Source organism: Danaus plexippus, chromosome 8 (genome assembly GCF_018135715.1).
Source record: "Danaus plexippus chromosome 8, MEX_DaPlex, whole genome shotgun sequence".
Taxonomy (NCBI): Eukaryota; Metazoa; Arthropoda; class Insecta; order Lepidoptera; family Nymphalidae; genus Danaus; species Danaus plexippus.
Window position 1 is genome coordinate 8,460,367 of NC_083542.1, and position 24,859 is coordinate 8,485,225.

General features: G+C 36.7%; 2 protein-coding genes across 3 annotated transcripts in view; both read left to right on the forward strand.

Moving 5' to 3' along the window:
* Positions 1-73: 73 nt before the first annotated feature.
* LOC116777064 (TATA-binding protein-associated factor 172) lies at positions 74-19,723 on the forward strand. The gene is given in 35 exon segments (XM_032670430.2): positions 74-251; positions 1,609-1,652; positions 3,196-3,373; positions 4,765-4,825; positions 6,253-6,393; positions 6,584-6,732; positions 7,381-7,606; positions 7,827-8,038; positions 8,111-8,206; positions 8,459-8,635; positions 8,910-9,172; positions 9,528-9,861; positions 10,193-10,336; positions 10,609-10,771; positions 10,960-11,045; positions 11,293-11,424; positions 11,684-11,796; positions 11,934-12,030; positions 12,145-12,287; positions 12,746-12,964; positions 13,035-13,153; positions 13,390-13,526; positions 13,692-13,839; positions 13,924-14,270; positions 14,525-14,654; positions 14,912-15,147; positions 15,363-15,543; positions 15,873-16,168; positions 16,339-16,447; positions 16,450-16,511; positions 16,698-16,871; positions 16,953-17,101; positions 17,388-17,643; positions 18,026-18,201; positions 18,400-19,723. Coding segments are annotated over 34 exon segments (5,709 nt in total). The 5' UTR covers positions 74-251; positions 1,609-1,641; the 3' UTR covers positions 18,644-19,723.
* A 601-nt stretch (positions 19,724-20,324) lies between these two features.
* Positions 20,325-24,859, forward strand: part of LOC116771479 (axin) — a 61,354-nt gene continuing 56,819 nt past the window's right edge. For both annotated transcript variants that reach the window (XM_032663331.2, XM_061521253.1), the window contains exon 1: positions 20,325-20,547. The gene's annotated coding sequence lies outside the window, so the exon portion shown is untranslated. The remainder of the gene's footprint in view (positions 20,548-24,859) is intronic.

Genomic DNA, 24,859 nt, shown 5'->3' on the forward strand with positions numbered 1-24,859 from the left:
CAAATTTGTACTTACTCCTTTTTTGACATTCCGTATTCGTCCAATCAGCGCCCTAGTGCACAATAAAGACGGACTCATCAGCAGCATGGCTGTCAGTATATATTTAAAGCTTGAACGATGCGCTTCCTCTCGTCTATTTGGTTTTTTTTGTTTGTGCATTTTGACGAAAATGTTGTCGTGTGGATACATAAGTGGACTAAAATATGGATGGATTTAAGTGCAGTGACGTGATATGTGCACTAGTACACAAAGTAAGTGTCTTTTGTACCTGCACCTGGAAACCCTTCATTAAAGAGAAACGAATGTAGAGTTGACCGAAAAATATCAATATCAATTACCAATCAAAATTCCTAATACGTTTTTAATTTTATTTCATTTCATTTTATTTATTACGAACACCATTAAGTATCTTAATAATGGTGATGTCTATTTAAAGGGGAAATTGATTTGTAAATCAATACAATGTACCAGCCATATGTTACCATGCGTGAGCGGCTCACGTTACACATACCGTTACTATTACATCCCATTCTGTAGAATCCATAGACATTAGTGTTACGTACGCGCCCCAAATTGATTTACAAACATTGAAAAAATATTTACAATACAACTTCATGTTCCTTATGAGAATTGAACTGTATTATTGATGGAGTATTGATTTATAGTGTGAACATGCGCTGCTCCTGTCTCGCCAATACATTTAACAACTGTGACGTATTTGATAAAAGTAAATGCAGATACGTCTATTATCTAATTAAATGAACCTTGATACTTTCTAGTTCCATTAATGATGTAGCAAAGTAGTTATGTTTTCTACGATAGTTTTTAACGTACAATTTCGTGACTGACATGTTATTATCAACAGTGCCTGATAGACATCACTATTGATGATAAAATATTCAAAATATAGAGGATTCTTTTTTTCTGTTTAAGTTAAGAACTCATACCCCTAATATTCGTTTTTATTTTCAACAATTTTATAAATACATATATTCATAATAGGTTTATTGAAATCCTTTTTATACTTACAAATAATCAACGATAGTGTGGAGGCAACAGACTGTTTAAATAATATCCTCCAAAAAAATTTAAATTTTAGATAAAACAATCAATTATTCAACTTAACACAACAAATGTTATGTGTGATATTTATAAATGTAATTAAATTTACATTTGTAGGGTTTGTTTTAATTCAATAATTATCTTAAGTCTAGACTCTTGAATTATAACAACATAGAGTACAGTATAAAAAAATCTTAAACATTTTAACTCTGTGTAAAATACTTTCAGATTGGTTCAAAAAAGTAAACTAATTTGTCAGCTGTCAAAAAGCCAATATATGTTTTTGTACTATGTATTAAATATTTTTTATGATAGTAAAAATATTTTTCAGCCTTAGAAATATAGATGTAGAGTGAGGTCATGGTTGTCTTATTAATTGTCACTGCAATTTATACAGTCTAGATATTTAACATCAACAATATTTGTTGATAAAAAAAGTTGTTCGAAAGCCTCTTTCAAATATATATGCTACCCATATTTTTTATTATTTGTTCTATCTAAAAGATTGTAAAATCCGCATGTATGTAATATATATTTTTGTTATAGGAAAAACATTGAAGCTGAATTTAAATTCTGAAAATGACTTCTCGGTAAGTTTTATGACTAAGTAACCGATATGTGGTGATGGGATTAGTTTTATTTAGACTTTTTTCTTTAAATCCTTATTGTAACATCATTTGGTAAAATCATATTGACTCGACATGAAATATGCTTTAGTCATATCTAATCTTTGTTTAGGTGACCTAATTTTAATCTCAATTAGGTTATTCCAATATATGAATTTAAAGGAAAAACCTTTGGAAGTAGTCTTATACTAGATTTTAAGGCGTAAGTTAAATTGATTGTTTTTATATAATTTAAATTTAAATGTTTAATATTCACGATTAAGTAAAGTTAGAGGAGAAAATTATTATAAAGCTACTAGTTGTGATAAGAATGTTATACATACTTTAATATCACTGAAACTATGAGTAGTTTTTTATGTACAGTTATTCACTATATAAATACTACATAATAATAGCCAGAGTCAAATGACAATACTAACTTCACCTTAAATACTTACTAATTATGTCCGAGTATGTCACATCAGATACATTATTGTAATTAGTGAAGTGCCCTGAAATAATTCCTATTCCAAAGAATCCTTTTATGTGGCACCCGTATTTTGGTGTCCATTTCTAAAACCTACTATGTTTATTGAATTTTCTTTTCGTATTCTCAGAGATCTCGATGTAAACAGGAATACTTGCTTTTATGGCCACACAACATAGATTTAGTGATGTTCTACAATCTCTTCCTAAACTCGGTTATAGTGAATGACATCAAACACTTACTAAGTCACTTTTAATCGGTCTGTGTAATTACAGTCATATTTATAAATTTTATGAATCTCAGCCAATTGTTTGAGAATATCACCAGTCCTTTTTTTCAGAACAGCGATATTAATTTCTTCATGAAAAGTATCAGGACATTAATTATCTCGGCAGCATACTCCAAAAAGTTATAAATGTAGCTTATCAAAAATATTGTTGATAAATACAAATGAGTTCATAAGCACTTTAAAAAAAAATACATTCAAATATCAGTGGTGAATGCTAATGTAAGAACAAGGTACATGTGTCTGAATGCCACAGATTAAATTATAAGGAACCACAGTACTATAAAATTCGTGGTGCATGTTTATTCCCTATTAACAACAACTCTTAATTGAAGCAATTATTTTTCAATGCAAAAGTTCCAATTAAACTTAATCATTTGCAATTCTTTAATTAATTTTTTAAATATTTATGGCTAAATCTTTTTATTATTAGGTTTATATAGGCATGTGTTTTAGCTATTAATAAACTAATTTCATCATAATCACTAATATATACCAAGAATCCATTTGTCTTTTATTTACTTAATTTAATAATAAAAAAAAAAGTTTTACCCATGGAAATAAAACCAAGCATCTAAAATAATATTTAGAATGTATTACGTATGTAATGCAATAATCGAGACATAGTTGATCTGATAGAAATATGTAATTTGAATAAGCTGTTCGGACTTGTGTCAATTGGGTGATGATTTAGTTATACAACATCAGTCATCATCGCCACACAGTCAAAGTGACAGGTTCCTTCATCACACCAGGTTGGATCGTTTGTTCGTGTTGCTGGAGGCGGGCGCGGGTCCGGCCACGAGGCGAGCCGCCGCCAATCAGCTCGGGGAAGTGCAGAAGGCTCATCCCGAGGAACTGCACCGCCTGCTGGCCAGGCTCATGAAACACCTGCGGTCACCGGCCTGGGAGACGAGGGTCGCTGCTACACAGGTCTGATACACAAACAATCAAAAAAACATAAACGAACAGAATAAATAAAGATTAATGTAATTTCGCTTAACGTTATGTTACGTTATGTTCTCGTATTTCCTTAATGAATTCGCATCACCTCGGAATGGCAAAGGTACTAAATGCGCTATATATATATATATATATATATATATATATATATATATATATATAACCCGTATGCATACGTTTGATAAGATAATATGGAATAATCTTTAAATAAATACAAGGAACTGCGTGAGACCTAAAGATAAGAATTTTTTAATATTATTGTGGAGGATTTTGTTTAATAAGCTGTTCATAAAAGCTAATTCGTACTCTGCTCAAGAGATGGTATTGTCAAACTACATACTGTCAATTTAATGTTATTCACTAATAAACATTGCGCTCGCCGCAGCGGCGTTGCGCGCTAACTCTCTCGGACTTCATCTCGGATATCTCTCCTTTTTAACAGATAGCATCCCTAATTTGCGGTTACTTTTTTACCCGGGATTTACACTCGCGTACGAGTCGCGAAAGTGACAGTTTAAAATTTAAATAGTAGCCTGAGAGTGTAAATTACAAACGATTCCAGTCTCAATATAGTCGTAATAAGAACGGTAATTTACACACTCGAGCGACTAATTCAACTGTCACTTTGTGCTTCGGCCCACGAGACACGTCTCGTCTCGCAACTCGTACGTGAGTGTAAATTGCGGGTTACAGGCACAAAATTTAACATCATATTAAAAAGAAACTCGGCTTTAAATTAGAGCACTAGTAGCGTAACAAACGGATAGTATTAAGATCATCCTACTATTTAAAATCGGGTAAAGATTCGCCTAAGTTACTTCTTATGACATTACCTGTTGCGAGTGAGACACCCTTCAATCCTCCAACCTCGGTCCTAATAAGTAATTAGCCGGAATACACAGACAGAAGGACAAAATTCACGGTTCTGATGATGTTGGTGTCAAAAACACTTATATGTGCTTAATGAAAGGCTATTACATAATTTGAAATTACTAACATTCTTTAATAATGAGATCTAATATTTTCGCGAGTTTTATATTCATTTAAATGAAACTAATATTTTTGGGATAAACTACGCGTGATTTATTTTTTTGTAAAAAACTACAACATTCTTTAATTTTATTTATTGCCATGGATTTTTTTTATATTGCAATAATATTTGTAATAGGAATATAAATGCCGATTGGTATAAATTAGATTTAATTTCATATTTTAACGGGAATTTCGATAGCTTCACGCTTGACGAATCTGACAGTACAATTTATTAACGTGTAAAACTTCTTTAGCTTTAATAAATACTGAATATAAAACTATGTATGTTATTTTATATAATGTTATGCTAATATATATTTTGTTCACAGGCGGTAGAGGCGATATTATCACATGTCCCAGAGTGGCTCCCCCCGCCATGCACAGCTAAAGGTACATAGTAAAAACAAAAATAACTCATAAGATAAAATATCGTGCGGTTTTATAGTTAGTTTTTATTGCGGTACCAATTACATTCATGCGATAAGACTTGTTGAATTTTTTTATTAAAAAAACGGCCAAAGTCGAATTACGTCACTTTTGTTTTATATGTACATAATTATGTTCTAGATCAGATAAAAAATGTCTCTGTTAGAAAAACTTAAATATGTATTTATTATCAATAATAATTGTCATTGTTTCCTCGGTCGCGTAACTCGAACGCCGTCAATACTATTGTCTCGATTCTTAGAATGGGACACGTATCTTTTCATATAACTTTGTATAATAAAGATCTGATAAACTTTACGATTAAACAAGATGAAATATTTACATCTTCTGACGACATTTCTTGCAATCCTTGAATCTTTAAATTGTTTTCAACGATTCACTTCATATCTGAATGTTGTTGTAATCGTTTGTATCTTGAGTGTTGCGACCTAAATATTGAAATGGCGGTTGTCACGTGACCTTGACGACGCGATCAATACAATGCCTTTTGATTATCGAACGAAGTCTAAACCTAGTTATGGTTTTACTACGAAAGAAATTCTATTATTTAACATTAAGAAATTTTAATGTTTCTTAAACATTCAGTAAATATATAATGATAACTTAAAGTTATATTTGTAATACAGGAAGTTGCGATTAATCTCCCGGATATCCTCAATAATATCATGGAGTTGCAATATGGCGGTTATATATTATAAATAGTCATGCGACGACGATATTTTTTTGTCTCTCATTAACGATGTATATTCGGTTATAATGATATTCTATTTAATTTGACTAGAATGTAAACGTAAAAAACAATTTACCCGTTCCTTGAGTTAAAAACTTGTTTTTATTTAATGTATATTAAAATTTTCCACATTAACAGTATACAAATACGAATGTATTGTAATATGACTGGCTATCTGTTTGTTATTGTAACTCACAAAAACTATTAAGCGGATGTTCAGTATGCGATCCGGTAATGTAGATGATCACAATGACAGGCGAGAATGTATTTATTTTGGTATATTATACGTAATTATGTCGTAATATGTAGTGCCAAGCAAAATCGATTGAAGCAACTAGTTTCATTAAGAGGTTGATGTAATGTTAAATAGCGTTTAAATATATGTACAATAAGTAAATATCACACACTAAACTTGACTGTAATGATGAGGTAAATTACGTTGTTTTATAAAAACGATTATTATAGATAAGGGTGACGAAGTCGTGTTAGTTTTAAGACGGCTATAAAAACTTTCCTGACCCTTACGTCACGACGTGTGTGAAATGTATTTATTCTGCATGTTTGTATGTTCCGAAAATATTTAAATATTCTAATGGTTTAATGACGTATTATAATTATAATTTTTTATCTATTGTAATAGAGGAGGATATTGATCAAGATGACAGCAGCCGTCTGAGATGTGAAACGTTCGACATCGAACGTGTCCTGGAACATGGAGCACATCTCATGGGATCCGAGGGTCACGAGTATGACCTGGATGAGGAGACGCTTTCAGCTACAGGTTGGACATGAAGCATTGTAAATTTGTCATACATATGTAATGATAGATTGGTTTTCGTGAAAATGTAGTTCCAAAATCAAAAAAAAATCAATGGATAAAAATTCCCCTTTTACATTCGAACACAGACACGATTCCAGCATAATTTGAATTATATTATTATCTTATCAGTTAACTATCGTTCAATCGTCAGATATGAAGGACCGTCTGACCAAACAGCGCCAGAACCTCAACAGTCGCTTGGGTCTGGACGTGGCTGCGTCTCTGGGGGTGGACCTCAGCGGGGTCTACTCCAACGAGGACCTCTGCATCCAGAAGACAGCGACTACACCCACAAATAGAGTAAGGATATACATACATGAGGAGCTGTCTAGTGGAACTTACACGTTATTAATTCATAAATTGGATGTAGAAACAGCGATCAAAGGATATATATATATATATCTTATGATCTGTTTCTCGTCGTAAGTTGTTTAACTGTTAGCAAGGTCCAGGCGGTCGACCTTCCAGCCGTGACCGTTATTGGCAACATCCGTAACAGAAAATATAGCTGAAATTAGTCGTAGTCCAAAGAAATATTGTGAATGGTCTGTGATAATCATTAAATGGAACTGTCTTCTGGTTAATGGTCCCTATAAAAAATATATATATAAATTTCAGAAGGAAACAAATTTAGGTAGCCATTTCTTTTAAGTTAGACGGTAAAAAAAACCATTAATAAGTCTAAATGAAACTAATATATTTCGGATAAACTGCGCGGATTTTATTATTTTAAAACTACATTCTCCCGACTTTTCGGTTACTTTTGAGCAACCGTGATCATGGGCAGACGAGATGAGCATGTCTGACATTATTTAGTTTTAAAATAATAAAATCCGCGCAGTATATCTGAAATACATTAGTTTCATTTAAATGAATAAAACTCGCGACAGTCTTAGATCTCATTAGTAAGTCTATAGACATTAATAGCTTGTATGTTCTATTTTCCAGCGTCCCGTCCAGGAGCTGGTGTTGTCGAAGGGTCTCAGCTCGCGTGAAATGAATCTGGCTAAGCGTAAGGCTCGGCTGGCCTTCAGCAAGCAAAAGTCCCGCGATTGTGAGGAATCTCCCGCCACGACGCCCACCACGCCCACCACCACCATCGCCAGCATCGCCACCACCACCATGGAGCCAGAACGGAAGAAGATCAAACTGGAACAGGCCGACGATACCATCTGTATGTGTAGAGTGTACTCTCACTTGTCTTCAAATTGTTATTAGTTTGTTTCATTAATACAGTGTTAAGTTAAACTAAAATTTCGAAGAAAAATATTTCAAATGTTTTAATATATTACTAATACTAGTTGTATAGTTTCTTCCTTTGCTTTGTAGGAAATGTTATTTGAGCATTTAAATATGTATGCGAACAGATATTCATTAGATATAATAATCTACAGTGGAGGTGTCTGGTTGTGCGGTGCCGAGCCGTGATGGTAGTTGGGGGGAAGGTCATCGGTGGCCCCTAGGGGCCTGGAGCGGGGCCCTCACCGTTCAGCTACTCAGTGGGGCCTGGGAGGCCAGGCACGGGGCTGCCTCTGCTATAAGAGAGTTACTGAGGGCCCCTATCGTGCGCTCCGCTGGATGGAAGGCTGGAATGACTGCACAGCAGGTGATTCTTCATAGTTTTCAAGATGAATTTTTGTGGCCATAAAACATGTTATAAAAATATATTATCTTCCAGATGGAGGACTCTCATCAGGAGTGGTTGGAGGACATGGCGCTTCGTTTACTGTGTGTGCTGGCGCTCGACAGATTTGGAGACTTCGTTTCTGATCAGGTACTTATACTTGAGACTATGTATTTTCTAACAGTCATTGGGTAAATGTAAACCCTGATGACGTCCATTCTATTGTCTTTGTCCTCTTCAACAAAATTTGTACTTGTAATACAAACTTAATCCATACTTGTAGATTTGAATATCTTTAATCTATACGCTGTCAAGACTTAAATAACCTGCGCTATGAATCGGTTTATAAAATGAGAAGCTCTAAAGTAATGGTAACTTTAAATGTATTTCGTCTCATTACAGGTGGTGGCCCCGGTGCGTGAGTCTAGCGCTCAGGCCCTGGGCGTGTGTCTGTCACGACTGAGGGCTGAGCGAGTGTCGCTAGTGGCGAGGGCGCTGGGAGGACTCGCACGACATGCGCAGTGGGAGGCCAGGCACGGGGCGCTGCTGGCCTTCAAATACCTACTGGCAGCCAGGAGGGTCAGAACTATACAATGTCTATGCCAGTAATGATAATTGCCAGTCCACAGGAGAATGTTCATAGTGTTAATAATAAGTACCGAAAGAATAATAGTAACCAGTTTCATTTCATTGCTATCAGCATGAAGGTGAGGATGCATGGGTTCTTTAAAAATAAGATTAATACAACAAAACAATACATCAATTCCAACAAAGGCAAGGTTTCAGGTGTTACTATCCATTGATCACTGTCTTTTGTACTTTGTACTAACCCGCGAACCTTATGCTATTCCAGGAGGTGGCAATCGAATGCGGTGCTCTTGAGCTGTTGATGTCGGGGTTGGAGGACTCCGCGGAGGACGTGTCGGGCGTGGCGGCGGGGGCGTTGGCGTTGGCGGCGGACGCCCTGGCTGCGGCCCGCCAGGACCGGCTGGCGCGGCTGGCGGCGAGGCTGTGGGCGCTGCTGCGGGACCAGGACGAGCTCGCGGCGCCCGCCCACAAGTATATGGCGCTGCTGGCTGCCCTCATGGCCCTGCCCGCCGCCGCCGCTCACCTACAGTATGACTTATTTTCTGTTATGCTTAACTTTGGTAGTCACGTTTTGAGTAGATTATAGGGATTATTTTTTATAAATTATATTTTGAAATTTAATTGAATGTTGCATTCCTAGTTGTTGTTTTAGTAATTGACGATAAGGGACTATCCACATGTTATATAAATTTAATTTTTCTTCTCTAAGTTTATCAAGAGCATATACTGCGACCATGAAACCTGTTTGCAAACAGGCTTGTGATCTATTCGGTTCAGACATCAATTACAATTTACTTGTATTTTATGTTGAAAGTATATATAGTATAGGTGAAGGACAGTTGTGTTGTTGTGACAAATGTTCACACACATAATTCAATTCCAGTCCCATTGATTTGGCGGATGTTCTGCCAAGACTGTGGCCGTACCTCGACCATTCCACCAGTTCGGTGAGGAAAGCGACTCTACAAACACTGAGAACAATCACAAGACCCCTCGTAACTACAACGAGTAACGGACAGAACGGTGGTGGAAATGAAAAGGACGATGCTCAGAGTAATACAGACAATAGTCAAGGGAGTGACACTCGAGTTGAAGAGAACGGGGACTCCAACAATTACCTGCAATGGACCCCGGAACTACTACAGGATGCGATGCGGCATGTGTACCAAAGGGTGTTGTTCGAACACGTTGATGATATACAGGAGATAGCATTACAGGTCAGTTCATAAACATCCTTATACATACATTGTATGTTTGTACGTCCATCCACTTTTAATATTAAGTCTGAAACTTCCTGGTCTTACTCAGAGTTATTTAATAAAACAATTGTCACACTTATCAAAGGATTACTGTCAATGGTATGTATGCTATAGAATACATGTTTAAAATCTTGCTTTTACTTTTGTGCTTTAGTAAGTGTTTTATATGATTTTTGTTTAATATTTTTTTTTATGGTTTGATACATAAATTAAACTTCATTTTAGACAGTCCATACCAAGTAACAAATTTATGACTCGATATATGTAATTGTTTTGTATTCTGTTCCAGGTGTGGGAGAACCTCCTCCATCACGCAGACTTGGGTGTGATCCTGGTGGCTTCATGTCCGCTGCTCTCGCTCTGGATGTGTCTCGCCATGCAACCCGCTAGACTGCCGCTTGACCCTGCACTATTACTACACACGCCCACAAAGGTTCGACCTCACCCATCGTTCAAAGTTCATTACAAATAAGAAAGTTACCTCCACATTTATACTTATGTTCTATGATTTCTGACTTTTCAATAGAAGAGTGCCTTAGATTTAAGCAATATAGAATTTTATTATCTGTGTTTACACATAATTTCTTATACACCCAAAAACTTCACCCCATCCTTATTTTAGTTACTACTGATCAAAGTATTACTTCCTGTATTCATAATAGGCCAAAGTTTAACTGACTCATATAGTGTTACATATAACAATAGGAACGCTCCTGCCGAGTCCGGATTGGTGGAGTTATTCAACCAAATAGTGAAGGTGAACCGAGGCCAAGTCAGAAATGGTATCTTGGTGGAAGCGAGTCACAGTCGGCTGCTATCAGAGATGCCAACGTCACCAAGGCTAGATGTTTGGCAGCGGAGTTGTTGGGTTAGTTGGACACACTTGTTGATCTATCGAGCTGAATAATAGTTACTCCTCAGTATACTGATTTATGCTTGATTTATTATAATAATTAATATGTATGCTACGTTCGCTTCAGGATATAAATGTTGTAAGGGTAATATAGAGAAACCAATTGTTGGTCTGCTAAGTGACGTCCTGCTGTTTATGTCCAGGTCATCTGTCCTGTTACCTCGTACAACCGGCCCCGGGGATTGAATACAAGGCTGAAGACGAGAGCCCCATTGACTGTTATGTTAGGGTAATAGAGTTTATTTTATTATGCTTGCATTTAATTAAATTACATAATTAGTCATCTAATTAGTTTTTCTTAGATATCAATTGACACCAAACATTATTATTTTTTTTATTAAAATACTGAATCATTTTGCTCAAAGAGCTATTTATAATCCAGTTATCTAATTCATCTTTCTTTATTCATATAATAATTGGAAGAAATAATACGATGTGAAATATTGTATGTTGCTTAATGTTGTTTTTATGTACAGGTTATGTTAGTGTACCTGAGATCCGGCAGTGCTCTCCAGCGGCTGGTTGCCGGTCTGGTGCTGGCGTCGTGGGCGCGGAACTCCTTGCGATATGGACTTTACCCACCACACCTAAAGCAAACGGAAACAAGTGTAACTTATATTTGAACAATACTATGGATTTTTGCTTTTGTTTAATAAATAAAATAAAGGTTTTTATCAATCTGTTGCGTCTTCAGATATTTAATGGATTTAGTCTATGCAAAAAATAAAAGTATTTGTACCATGTTTGTCAAAATTACCCACATAATGTATAAAACTATATATTTTATTTTTTGACTTGTAGGAGATTATATTACAGCCGTTCGTATTTATTTTAATTCATTAATAACTTCAATATGTGTGACCTCAGGAAGACAATCTCAGTGTTGTATCTAAACTGGCGCCACCGTCGCTGGTGACCGCCTTGCACACCGCGCTCAACCAGACCCTGTACTATGATGAGGTCGCTCTCAACTGTAACAGGTGAGCTCTATCAATGGAAGGCTTATATTTCATTTATTCGACAGAATTTCAGTTCATTTAAAACAGTTCTAATCATTTTATTGATATAAGTGTTTTTTTAATATATTATTGAATCAACGATGACGTCCGTGTCACAGGATACTACAGGAGGCGCGCGACCTGCTGGCCATGATGAAACATTACAAACTACCTGTGGACAATGAAGAGTACAATAATATACTGAGACTAGAACAGGTACGGCGCTGCACATGTTCAGTGATCGGGATTTTTAACCAGTTTAATGTATCGAGAAATGCTCACACGGTATTTGTAATTAAGCGATAATATGGTGATATTTTGTACTCGTAGGTGTCAATGCTGGCGGCGGGATGCGAAGCGGCGGTGGCCGGGGCTCGCAGTAAGAGGGTGGCCGCCTCGCTAGAGGAGCGCCGCGTCGCCCTGCTGGAGGCCGCCCGGGCTGCCACACGGGAGCACGCCGCGCTCGCCGTGTCGTACGTACAGACAGACATGCATAGTACACATAAAAACTAATTAATGTACATCGTGCATATATTTAATAGTCTTACTTATATTACCAGCAAACGCCTTTGTTCAGTGAAGATGTTTATTAGTTTTTCACGTATTATATTCCGAAATAATTGAAAGAGACTTCAGTCATTTGTAAATTATAATTGCCAGAAGAATAACATAGGCTATGACTCATTCCTCCATTCCTTGTTACGTCCTTGGGAACACGTAACAGTTGCATGTAGGGTGTAGTCACGTGACACAGGCGATGCATGTCGCCGGCTGTTGGCATATGATCGTTGCTCTGTGAATGCACTGGCGAGGACAGCGCGGACGACGTCGCCTGTAAATCACATATGATGTAAAATAGCTCAAAGTCTGCTTAGGTATTAGGTATATAATGTAATGAGAGTCAAGATAATATAAACTATTCATGTTACAGAGTCCAAGCCGCCCTCAGCAGTGCGGTGGCCCAGCTGGCGGCGTTACCCGAGCGACTGAACCCAGTGGTGAGACCTCTCATGGAGAGTATCAAGAAGGAGGCTTCCGAGGAGCTGCAGAGATTGTCAGCCGGGACACTAGCAGCGTTACTGGCACAGCTCGTCCACAGACAACCCTGTCCTAATAATAAAGTTTTGTCTAATCTCAAAGCTTTTCTGAGGTATTCGTTTGTCTTATATTTGTATATATGTGGCAGTGTTCAGTGTTACTCACTATTATTGTTATTATAGTTGCGATCCAGAATTCACTCCGCGCATCAGTTTGGAGACAACAGAGGAAGTGAACGGTGATTCCGGAAGTGGCGACAGTGGGGGGGAGAATGAAGGTCCTGCCAACCAGACACCGAGCTGTGAGTAGTTATACGTTATATGACACAGATACATCTGACAGTCCGATCGCCGTCTTTGGGGAGTGGGATGTCATGATGACTGACGAGTGGTCATTAGTGGGAAAAAAATGGAACTTGATAATTTAGAGTGTTTTTATTTTTATTACCACCTGTTGCTTAGTTAAAGTATGAATAGTTGAGAAATGACCAGTTACTTTGCTATATATAATATTAGTATGGATGGTATTTGTGTTTAGTGGACAAGTACGAGGGCATCCTCACTCTCCGCGAGCAGCAGCGGAGTGCGGAGCGACTGGTGACGAGGCGGGGCCGGCCGCCCGCACACACGCCCGCAGACCTCAGCCTGGACCAGCTGTTCCCGCACGAGGACGAGGTAACGGGGGGAGGGGATATGATGGACCTATGGCGACGAAATTTTCTGTCTGATAACTGCCACAATACAGACTACCTTCAGAAACATAAATTTTTGGATTTTTATTTATACATTCAATGCTAATATTTAAATCTCAAGCACAGATGTATTATTTTATACCTGCAGGCCAGGAAATTGCTTCGGATACAAAGGAGGGGCGCCACGATGGCCTTGACGAGTCTCACGGAATACTTCGGTGATGATTTGCCGGAGAAGCTGCCGAGGCTGTGGGAGTTTATCATTGAACCGTTCGAGAAGGTTATGTCCGACGAAGGTATGATTCATAATGTGTGACAGAAACGGTACCGGTGTTGGCATGTGTGTTCGCTTCTATAATCTATACTACTATGTTTTACAGAATTGGAAAATATTCCAGAAGAAGTTGTTGAAGAATTAATATCGAGACTCCAGGTCGTGGAAGCAGTGGCGGGCAGTGTGGGGAGAGGGGAGAAGAGTATTACGAGGTTTAGAGAGAGCAAAGGCAAAGATAAAGATGCGAGAGATAAAAGCGCCAGTGATAGCGAAGCGGGCAGTTCCTCGATGGGTGGTAGTGGGCACGTGTGGGCGCGTGTCGTGAGCGGCGTGGGCGCGTGTGCAGCTTTATGTCGCGCACGTCACACAGCCCTACGGCATATGGCGGCCCGCGCGTTAGCCGCCATCGCACAGAGAGATCCCCATCCAGTCATGCGCGTCCTCGTCGATGAGGTTGGTTAATGACAGACGTTATTTGTATATGAAAGCATCGAATGACATCGGCACTACGGCTAACATTCATATCTTGGATGAGTGTAGAGGGAGCCGCGTATATGTATATATGTATAAAGAATTGAGGCACCGCGAACATTTCGTTAGGTTTATTAAAGAATAAGTAAGTACTGGATTGACGCGCGGCTTCTCGTCGCAACAGTCACACTATGTTATGAATACTTTAATAATGAGCATTGTATTGTGTTGTGTAGTTGGTGTCGTCGTTGGAGCACCCCAGTCCCCGAGTTCGTTGCGGCGCGGCGGAAGCCCTGGCGCGTGTCGTGGACTCCTTGCAGCTGCATGTGGTGCCCTACATCGCTCTGCTGGTCGTGCCGCTGTTAGGTAAACCCCGACCGCTGGCTCTCGGCGATGGTTCCGTTATTTAATGTTTCATAAAAGTGTAAAATCCCAGTCAAAATATTAATACCTTCGTAATTTATGTTTTAAAATCAATGGTTTGTATGTATTCAAGATTAAGATGAGTTTTTTCAACAAGTCATTTCGTTGTACAGTAAATGCGATCTACATAGTAACCGAAACGTAGCTTTTTGATGCAAAGTTAGTAAGTAAGGTTGAAATATTATACGTTTATGTTCCAGGGCGCATGAGCGACCACAACCCGTCAGTGCGCACGATGTCGACGCGGTGCTTCGCCACCCTCATCCAGCTGATGCCGCTGGATGGCCCGGCGGGGATTCCCCCCGACCTGTCCCCGAACATGCTGCAGCGGCGGAACAGAGACAAGACCTTCCTCGACCAACTCTTCAACCCCAAGTCCATCAAAGATTATAAGATACCCATACCGGTGACGGCCGAGCTCCGGAGCTACCAGCAGGTCACTAGTGCAGTATATATTACATACTTAGCTTCACTGTACTATGAAACATTTGACATTTGACTTGTTGAAGCCGAGCACAACACATCGTTAAAAGGGTGTTCCTGTGTAATCTTAAAGACGATATTTAATCCTCAAATCAATCATAGTCCCGGAATCCTATGAGGATATCTGTCGTGAGTGTGTTTGTGTGTACATGAGTCGCTGTCCGTCAGGCGGGTGTGAACTGGCTGCGCTTCTTGAATGAGTACAAGCTGCACGGCGTGCTGTGTGACGACATGGGTCTGGGGAAGACGCTGCAGTCGGTGGTGGTGGTCGCGGGGTCCCACTACGAGCGCGCTCAGAGCGGCGCCCCGCAGATGCCGTCGCTGGTGGTGTGTCCGCCCACGCTCACCGGTATACTCCATGCTTAATATTCAATACTATCAGGTTTCAAGCATACGCTGTTGTTCCATCTTAATGAATATATGCGTCAGCTTGGGATGATGAACGCATGTTTATTGATCTGTGACGAAAAAACTACCGCACTGATATTGATAAAGATTTATATTAATGTAGCTAAGAGTTATTTCTGTTACTTAAGTCTCGTGACACAGTCTGTATACATATATATTTTTAATCTATATATTTTTTATCTCTCTGGATCCAATATCGAAGTTCACGCGGACAAAGTCAGGAGCGAAGTTATTTATAAGTTTACTGAGCCGTGAGTTGGCCTGTCGCAGGTCACTGGGTGTTCGAAGTGACCAAGTTCATTCCGTGTCAATACCTGAAGCCGCTTCCCTACGTCGGTCCGCCGGTGGAGCGAGAGAGGTTGAGGGCCCAAGTGCCGTTCTACAATCTCATAGTGGCTTCCTACGACATAGTCAGGAAAGACATAGACTTCTTCAGCGGCATCAAGTGGAACTACTGCATCCTGGACGAGGGGCACGTCATCAAGAACGGGAAGACGAAAGCCTTCAAGGCCATCAAACAGATCGTCGCCAATCACAGGCTGATTCTGTCCGGAACGCCGATACAGGTACGCTGAATATGATACTGTAAACAGCTCAGGGATAAATGTCATGTTTGAGTTACCACGTGATACTAGACTTTGTAAACACGGTTGAAGTCTACTATTGGATTTCTTTATACACAAAAATTTTAATAGGAGGGCGGTTTGGAAAGTAATTTTATACGAACATTTTTCAGAACAACGTGCTCGAACTGTGGTCTCTGTTCGATTTCCTGATGCCAGGTCTGCTGGGGTCTGAGCGTCAGTTCACGGCGCGCTACTCGAGACCCCTGCTGGCCGCTCGGGACCCCGCGCTTCGCCCCATCACCTGCAGGCTGGAGCACTCGCCTGCGAGGCGTTACATCGACAGGTACTGGCAGAAATTGAAATATTGAAAAAATTATTGTATAGCTAGCACGATATTTGTAACCGTCACTCTTCAATCATATACAATGTGATCATTTTTTTATATTAAGAAAAAAACAGCTGCTAGGAATGAAGATAAAAATTTACTTAGTAACTTTTTTAACAAAATAACAATGTATCTGTGTTGTAGGTCCTGCCATTCTTATTGCGACGTGTTAAAGAGGACGTGCTCCGGGAGTTGCCTCCTAAAATAACCCAGGACTACTACTGCGACCTGAGCCCGCTACAGCGGAGACTCTACGAACACTTCTCCAAGGAACACATGCCGCAGGAGGCCACTCACTCCCACACGCACGTGTTTCAGGTACCAAAAAAAGCAATCATAATTTGGTCACAACCATTTTAAGATGATAGTTAACGTATAATGTATAATGTGTATTTCCAGGCGCTGCATTATCTTCAGAACGTGTGTAACCATCCCAAGCTGGTGCTGGTGGAATCTCACCCGGAGACTAACCGCGTCACGCAGCAGTTGGCCGCCGCGGGCTCCTCGCTGGATGACATACAGCACGGGGCGAAGCTCCCGGCGCTCAAGTAAACTAATATAACACACCGTAATAAATTAAACAATGGGATAAGTCACGGGCACAGCTTTATTTCGAAGTTGTGACTATTTTGCACTTATCTTATTCGAGAGATAGTGATGACACTGTGCAGGTGTTTCAGCGTTTAAATCATATATATATTACCTTGAATACCGTCTTCTGAACAATAAAAGTATATGTAGAGTACAAAATAAAATCGTTTAAAGCTTTTACAATAATTTATATAAAGATTTTTGCATAAACTATAGTTAATTTATATGTAATCGTCATCCCAGGCAATTGCTTCTCGACTGCGGCATTGGTAGCGCTTCAACCGGGGACGAGAGTGCAGTAGTGTCGCAGCACCGAGCGCTGATCTTCTGCCAGCTCAAGAAGATGCTGGACATCGTGGAAAAGGATTTGATCCAGAAACATCTGCCCTCCGTCAGCTACCTGCGCCTCGACGGCAGCGTGCCGCCCCACCAGAGGCACGCGATCGTGACACGGTTCAACACGGACGTGTCCATTGACGTACTACTTCTCACCACCGCTGTGAGTTATATATATATATATTTAAATCTTATATGTCCGTCATTATAATTGTCTATGATTAAAAAATATTTTTTTATCTAGTTTAATTATTGAATTCAAATGTTCTATGACAATTGGGTATTTAAATAAAACTAATATATTCGGGTGTACTACGCGTTTTTAACTATTTCGACTGTATACCCCCGATGCTTCGGTGACTTTGGAACAACACTGATCACGGGCAGGTGAGATGAGAAATTTTCATCTCACCGAGAGTATGTAGTTTTAAAATAATTAACATCGCGCGGCATATTCGGAAATTTTTAGTTTTATTTAATTGGTTCTGACAAGATCATAAACTCTAATCATCAGTATGGTATATGTTTTGGATGGGTTGTTTCAGGTGGGTGGTCTGGGTCTTAATCTGACGGGGGCTGACACGGTCATATTCGTGGAACACGACTGGAACCCCATGAAGGACCTGCAGGCCATGGACCGCGCTCACCGCATCGGCCAGAAGAAGGTTGTTAATGTTTACAGACTGATAACGAGAGACACGCTGGAAGAAAAGATCATGGGGTCAGTATTATTTTATTATTCATGCCATCATTATCAGAAATGTATACTTGAGAAATGGCTGTGTCTATATTTTTTTTTATGGTACATATTTTATATTCATTTGTATAATCATTACTTTTATTTCACCGGAAAGTGAATAATAAGATATACCTTTCATTCGGTTGTATTGTTTTAACGAAACCAAAAACTTTCTTGCAGATTACAAAAATTCAAGCTGATGACCGCCAACACAGTAATCAGCAGTGAGAACGCGGCCTTAGAAACAATGGGCACAGATCAATTGTTGGATCTATTTCAGTCTCCTGGATCAGGACCGAGCTCAGGACCAACGGGAGCGCAGTGTTCTAAATCCCTCATAGAGAACCTCCCCGACCTCTGGGATGACAAACTGTATGAAGAAGAGTATGATATGACCAACTTTATTAAGAGCCTAAAGAAATAAAATAGTTATCTTTTGACAATTACTCATAAGGCTTTTTTATTTATTGCTTAAAAACCGAAATTGTAAATTTATATTATCTAACAATGTCATTAAATAAGCAGTCCGTTGAATGTTATACATATAAATTAGTTGATAATATTTGATAGTGACTGTAAAATGTATTATCATATGGGTATACAACAGAGGCTTACGCTGTTCATAGAAAAGGATTCTTAAAATGTAATCTGTAATTATTCTTTGAAAGTATAAATATCACAATTTAGGATAATAAATACTGTCAATTAAGTAGAAAATCAATGTTCTGTACCTCAATATAGGAACTATAATGATGTCTATACAATAAAAATAACTTAATTCGAAGACAACTGTACTTTGTTGATATCGTGTAGTTTAATGAAGCAGTTTTTGTAATCCCCATATCTTCATGAAGAGGCTGTCATAACAATAAAATTTTTGTCTACACTGAATAGATGTAAACATGTTAATAAGTAAATGGTATTATTTTATATAGTGACTTTTACAACCATTAACGTTCTTCTGCTCATAATTATTATAGGTGTAAATCTATAAACTATTGATGATAATATTTTTACTTATTAATTGTGAAAATTTAAGCCTTTGACATATGGATACTGCGGACTACGATTTATGATGTCTGAATCAGTAACAGGTCTAAAGCAGTTGGAATATTCAATATATAAGTATATACAATATTGAAGCTATAATGTTATAGTCTCTTTGTTTTTATAATTTTACCAAGATGTCTGTGGTGTTTTCCATGTTAAATTCATAATCCTAGCCTTATTTGCGAATATAATATATAGTCAATAAACCTTTCATTTTGGAACTTTTATTATAATTTAAAAAAAAAAATGTATATTGACAGTTATAAACATTACACTCAGAGGCTTTTTGCATGTATGAAGCTTTTGTGTGATTCATTTTATATTCAGATTAATATGTGTTGTGTAACACAGCTTTTTTGTTGTTTTTCCTGATTGTGTTTAAGTTTAAAACTATGTCTGAGGTATTATATTTTAATAACTTGGATTGCACAATATAATAAATACTTTAAATAAATTTTGTTTAATTTTATCCCTTATTAAACGTTTTGAAATAAATTCATAAAGAATACCTTTCTAAAACTTAATTAATAAAATTCGTAAATTTATATTATGAAGAATACATTAAATTTATACTTGACTTTCCATTAAATATAAATATATCCCAATCTCAATATTTGTAAATGTTAACGCAAATAGATCGTGATCCTGGGACTTAAAAATGTCTAACGTGCCCTCTCTACTGCCTGTGAAGTTTCCAAATTGTCGAATGTCCCAAACCTGTTACTGTTTATATCAAAGTCAATTGTTCAAGCAAAGCAATGAAGTAGTCTATAACTAGAGTAACACACGTCCTTGAAAATAGCAGACACTGGCCTAAATTTATAATTGAGCGCGTAACAGAAATGTCAAGTATTGTTGTATAATCTGTACTACACAAAATTCTCTAAAATGTTATTAAAATTATAGTTAGTTCAGAAAGACACAATAACTTCTTCAATTTTGGATTTTTTATTGTAAATCACAACTTGTGTTATCTTTTTAAGAAAATCACACGTGAAATAATGTTTGACAATTTAATAAGCAAGATAACCGCTAGGTGGCATTTGTGTCTCCATCAACACCATGGCGAAAGCGACGTCAACCGTGTGTGGATAAATTTTTGTTTTTATCAAAAACCTATTGTTTTATGTTAGTTTCTAAGTGAAAAGACAATATCAAAAGTTACAAAAAGTGTGAGTTATTTATCTAGTGCAAAGTATATTGGACAAAAGTTCAAAGTTTGGTGATAAAAGTTGTAACGAACTCCGGGGATCAGTTGAGAATTCAGGTGTCAACGAGGTAAGAAATTAAAGCTTTTTTCAAAATTATGACTTCTAAAATTTATAATTTAAGCATTAAAGCACGATCTGTTACATTCGAGTTCAGTAATTGGCCTAAACAGTAGCTGTTATTATACATTGTGAACAGGTAATAGTTATAAATAATTTAGTGTAAGGTTATGTCTTGTCTTTCGAGCAGAGTACAACGCTAGTTTGGACAGTTTTGTTTTTGTTTTACGCGTATTTTAAAAAACAGAACTTATTAATGTAAAATTTTATTTTTAATGATACATTTGTTTTTGTATATTCATTTAAATCATTGTTGAAGCAGTTACTAAAATTCAAACATTTTATTTTATTTCTAACAAAATCATATAATTTATTAATGACTCTTATACTTCATTACATATTTTATAAACATTGATTTTTTTTTAAATATTGTTAAATTATCACTTTAATCTTATTTGTATACTTCTTTTTTTTAAAGATATTATTGTCCATACAGATTACAAAGAGCAGATATAATACACAGACTCAATGCTAACTACATAATAATATTTATTGTACCAAAGAAAAATATTATTTATATAAATTAATCAAATAACTATTTGGCCAATGTTCATATTGAGAATATTAGTACTATAATTAAATAATATATTTTATAAAGAGCCTACCAAATTGAAACTTTCATTTTTTCATATATTAAACAAACCAGGTTGTATAAGTTTTATGTATAAGGTTGTATAAGTTTTGCTATATGTTTATGCTTTATGTTTAAAAAATATAAAATCTGAAAATTATTATAAAAAATACTCAAATAATAAGTTATGATACTTTTAAATAGTTATATTTTAAATTAACTATTTAAGTAAATCAAAGTGTCTCATATAGTTTGCAAAGATAACATCTTCACCGGTAACACTTGCCTGAGACATCTTGTTTGCAGCTCACTATATTTAAAAATATATATAAAACAAAAGCATCACTTATTTGATCTTAAGACTTTAAAAGGTATATAATTTTCAACTCATCCAGCATCTATTATCTGATAAAGTGACAGATATAAAGAATATCATTCAATGAGAAGCCATGATGCTAATAGTATATGCAGATGTGATAGCTCCAGCGTCTTTATATCTAGGTTTCCTATTTTTTTTTTCGGTTTGCAACAATCAATCCCCTTTGTGCCCGACATCAATGGGAGCGGTTGTTGTGTACCTATCCTTTGATCTCGCCGCCCTCTGAAGATGCGACATTGCGCTAATACCGCCGACGCGGCGAACAATGTCATAAGCGGCCGGCTCTCTTCCTCGTGTGCTCTAACATTTATTTGAATTATAATTATATATTGAATGCAACATTATTTCTATAATGATTTCTAATTTAAAATTATTTCTCTAGTATTGTTTTGATTGTCGAATTTTATTAAAAATAATTAATTGATTAAAAGGCTTTAAAATCATAAACAGATCGCCACTGAAGCCGAACAGAGTTATTTATTATTCGTGTTTAAAATAAAATATTTTATTATTCTATATTAAAAGAAAAACCGATGTCAGATTTTTATGAAGTAATACAATATTTATAATATAACGTATATTAAAATGATAATATAGTATATTAATTAAAGCGCCGCAGACAACTGTTAGGACGTTCCTATAATGAGTCAAAAGGAGTCAGATTGCAAAGGGGACGATCACAGAGTAGGATTCATAGCTTTGTCGTCTAAGTGGGACTTACGGGAACCAGCTCGAAAGAGCGTCAAGCTTACAATTTTTTTCACAATGCAAAGAATTATCATGTCTGGCTCGATTCTCGGCGGATGCTACGTCACAGTGTTAGTTAATATACGACGTCTGGCTTTTATAAAAAACCAAAAAATACAAAGAATAACTTCCCCAGAACAACTAAGCCGTATTAAAACATCTAAATACTATTTTTTATCAAGTAAACGATCCAGTGATACTCCTATTCCCTACTCATAATATTAAATCACTTTAAAACTTTAAATTACTAAAAAACAGGACGTCCCTTTGATTCAGTTACGACAAACAAAACTCGTTACGCAAATAGATCGCGTAATGTTCTAAAAAGCTTTCAGTTACTGCGCACTGAAACTGCAACTGAATAACGCAGGTAAAAATCAAGTACAAATAATAAATATATAAAGAACTTTTGTGTCTAATGTACGAGGTATGAATTTCGCCAATCCCGTAATATTAAAGTTGTGAGAGCCGATATGCGGGCCTCCCTCCGCCGTCCTCTAGTAATTCATCAAGTTGACAACTCTATCGCTCTAAGGTAAACACAAAGTTTCAGAAAGAGTCTCGCTAATGCATTCCACTAGACAGCTGAATAATTCGCTAAATGCGGGCTGAGCGTTTTTATCTAATGTAACATAATATTATAAGATCTTTTTTATAATCCAACTATTGTTGTGGAAGTCTCAATAATTATCTGTCCATTTGTTCAGATGCGCGCGGCTTTATGTAAGGAGCGGTTCTTAATGTAAAGCTCTGTATTAATTGTGTTAGACGTCTGAATACCAGTGATAATATCAATCAGTTAGTATGTCATGAAGGGCGGTTCTGGGGGCTGGTGAGTTCGCGTCGGCATCCGAAATTGGCTTCACAATTAATGGCCACCTGGAGTTGTACTAATCGAGCGGTAGTATTAAATGTACGGTGCTCGCTAATTGCCCGATAAGACAAAGGGGCAAACACTAGCCTTTGAGACCGACGTCTAGTGTCACTTGAGGCGTAGATCTGTATGTACGTCTACACTCGGCATTGAATCGATATTTGGACAATTGATGTTGATATGGGATTGCAAACATGGCTTCTAAGAGCTTTGTCGTATACACTTGTTGGGTCCGACTTGAATTACGTTATAATGTCATGTACTAATTTAATTTGATTATATCAAAGTTAATATACGGAAGGATATAAAAGACGAAATTTATGAAAGTAAAATGATTTAAAAAAAAACTTTAGAATACATATTAAATTAATAGAAATTGTAGGTTAGCTTAAAACTTAACAAGTAACTGTAACAATGCATCGCTTTGTTGTTAAAATTATCAATTGTAAATGGCCAATTTAATGTGGAATGATTCAATTAAGTCACAACAATGAACGCCTGGACCTTGTCCAATAGACGACTGAGATCCAATCTCAGACCAATTACAATAGCTATTCAACGAAAAATTATTTAATTGAACAATAACTTGTGTTATATTGATTGCTTTGACAGCAGCCGATGTTATCCGGTCACGGGTATTTTGATTATATTCTTAATTTAATTTATTTTTTTATTCCATAAGCAAATAAAAAATCCTCCGCAAATACTTACATTCGATAGGCATCGTTTATCTCAGACTGTTTGATACTTAAGAGGTGTCTCCTTTATTTTTAGATATAAACACAAATGTTTCTCTTAATGTGTCATTAACCTATTGTTAATAAGAGATACGAAAAAAGCTCTCATACTATTTTGTTTCCGGGTACAAAGGAAGTAAATATAGTTGTAATAACGTGTAAACAACTTAAAAAAGGTTTCATTCAAAGATTATTAAGTAAAAATTTTTAAAAGTCAAAACGTTTTGCACATTTTAACATAGCAATAAATATATGTATTTGCTTAAAACTATCGTATCAATTTATAGAAAATATATTTTTTGTATACGTAACATTTAATATAGCTGTCTTTGTGGATATAGTCGGCAGACGAAAGCAAAAAACATTGAATCCACGCAGCTGACTCCGTGGGTATGTTTGCGTAATACTTGACCACCCCCTTTGATGAAAAATAATATTAAAAAAATATATAAAAGTTATGAGAAAGAATCAAAAAAAAAAACTTCAAAGGAATATTCTTATTTAATTGCAGGAAAACATTTATTATATTTAAGTAATTGTGAATTAGCTTTTTGATTTGTTGACTTAAGTTATCCGTCTGAGGAGAGTTTTAACATCCAAATTGTCAAAAGTAAACGAACCCTTGATCGTTTGTTTTGTAATTAACTGTAATGAGGTTACAAGTAAACTCTGTAACATCTCGGACAAATGAAATTTTCATTTTGACAAATGTTTTGGACTTTTTATTTGAATAGGACGAAGATTTGTGATCTTCGAAAGGAAGGTGAACTTGCAAACTTTATATTGAATATTTTTTTGGTATAAATAACAGATCTTAAATATCAATTATTAATTTCTTTTTTATTCTTACCATTGAAAAATTAAAAAAATAATTGTTTCCATAAGAAATTTTTGGTGAATCATATCGGAATGTAAGGCGGGTCGGTGTCTGGGAGTGTCGTGTCTGGTGTCGGC